The sequence below is a fragment of the Sturnira hondurensis genome, unplaced genomic scaffold (genome assembly GCF_014824575.4).
Source record: "Sturnira hondurensis isolate 20B ecotype Veracruz unplaced genomic scaffold, ASM1482457v3 Scaffold0025484, whole genome shotgun sequence".
Taxonomy (NCBI): domain Eukaryota; kingdom Metazoa; phylum Chordata; class Mammalia; order Chiroptera; family Phyllostomidae; genus Sturnira; species Sturnira hondurensis.
The window spans coordinates 12,131-13,600 of NW_028098115.1; the positions used below are offsets into that span (position 1 = coordinate 12,131).

Consider the following 1,470-nt stretch of genomic DNA (forward strand, 5'->3'; position numbering starts at 1 on the left):
ACAATGTGTGAGGGTGAGGGGAGCTGGGGGAACCTAACTGCCTCCTTTGTTGCTTTGCCCTCCCAGCAATGGCAACCAGCAGGCCCCCACAGCATTCCATCCAGCCCTGGTATGTTCAAATTGTAGAGACTTCAAAAGGAGAGACTAAGAGGAAATCTCTCATGCCACCACTCCTATGACATCATTCCAAGATTTCTTTATATCAGAATAAAATGAAATTCAACAGATGATGTCCACTGACAAAAACAGTTCAAGCAGCTTGGAATTGTATAATAAGAGGCTCATTCAGAATAGGGCAGGATTTATTCAAGATTTGTTTTAGAATACTCAATACATCTGCCTGCATCAATCAAACTCCTTGTCCTAAGAAAAGGTTCAAATGCCTCAGCAGCAAAGTGACATGTCATTATCTCTCTGTCTTTTCTCCACAGTCTAGGGACAATGAATAAGTCAGAAGTATCTACTGTGACACAGTTTGTCTTGTTGGGCTTTCCTGGCCCCTGGAAAATGCAAATTATCCTTTTCTCAATGATTTTATTCATCTACATCTTGACTTTGACTGGAAATATGACCATCATTTGTGCAGTGAAGTGGGACAACAGACTCCATACCCCTATGTACATGCTCCTGGCCAATTTCTCCTTCTTAGAGATCTGGTACGTTACCTGCACAGTCCCCAATATGCTGGTCAATTTTTTTTCCAAAACCAAGACCATATCTTTCTCTGGTTGTTTCATTCAATTTTACTTCTTCTTTTCCCTGGGCACAACTGAATGTTTCTTCCTCTGTGTCATGGCTTATGATCGGTACCTAGCCATCTGCCATCCACTACACTATTCCTCCATCATGACTGGACAGCTGTGTGCCATTCTGGTGTCTCTTTGTTGGCTCATTGGTTTCCTTGGATATTCAATTCTTATTTTCTTCATTTCTCAACTACCCTTTTGTGGTCCCAACATCATTGATCACTTTCTGTGTGATGTGGACCCACTGATGGCATTATCCTGTGCTCCTACACCCATTGTAGGACATATATTCCATTCTGTGAGTTCTATTATCATCATTCTCACCATGTTGTACATCCTTGGGTCCTACATCTTGGTGCTCAGAGCTGTGCTTCAGGTTCCTTCTTCAGCTGGGCAGCAAAAGGCCTTCTCTACCTGTGGATCCCACTTAGTTGTGGTTTCTCTGTTCTATGGAACCATAATGGTGATGTATGTAAGTCCTACATCTGGTAACTCAGTTGCTATGCATAAGATCATCACACTGATATACGCCATAGTGACACCAGTCTTAAACCCTCTCATCTACAGCCTACGCAACAGGGACATGAAATTGGCCCTTCGTCAGGTCCTTTGTGGAATGAGAATTACCCAAACTTCATGAATAGGTTTTGTTAAATCCAATGACTCTTTCTCCAAGTGTAAGAATAATTCAATTCTTCCACCTCACCTGACTTGGCTTTATTTA

The 1,470-nt window shown here is 42.1% G+C and overlaps 1 protein-coding gene across 1 annotated transcript; it reads left to right on the forward strand.

The window, feature by feature from the left end:
- Positions 1 to 411: 411 nt before the first annotated feature.
- Positions 412 to 1,386, forward strand: LOC118982656 (olfactory receptor 11H7). Its single transcript, XM_037039806.1, has one exon. The coding sequence runs from the start codon at positions 442 to 444 to the stop codon at positions 1,384 to 1,386; it is 945 nt and encodes a 314-aa protein (XP_036895701.1). The 5' UTR covers positions 412 to 441.
- The last annotated feature ends 84 nt before the right edge of the window (positions 1,387 to 1,470 follow it).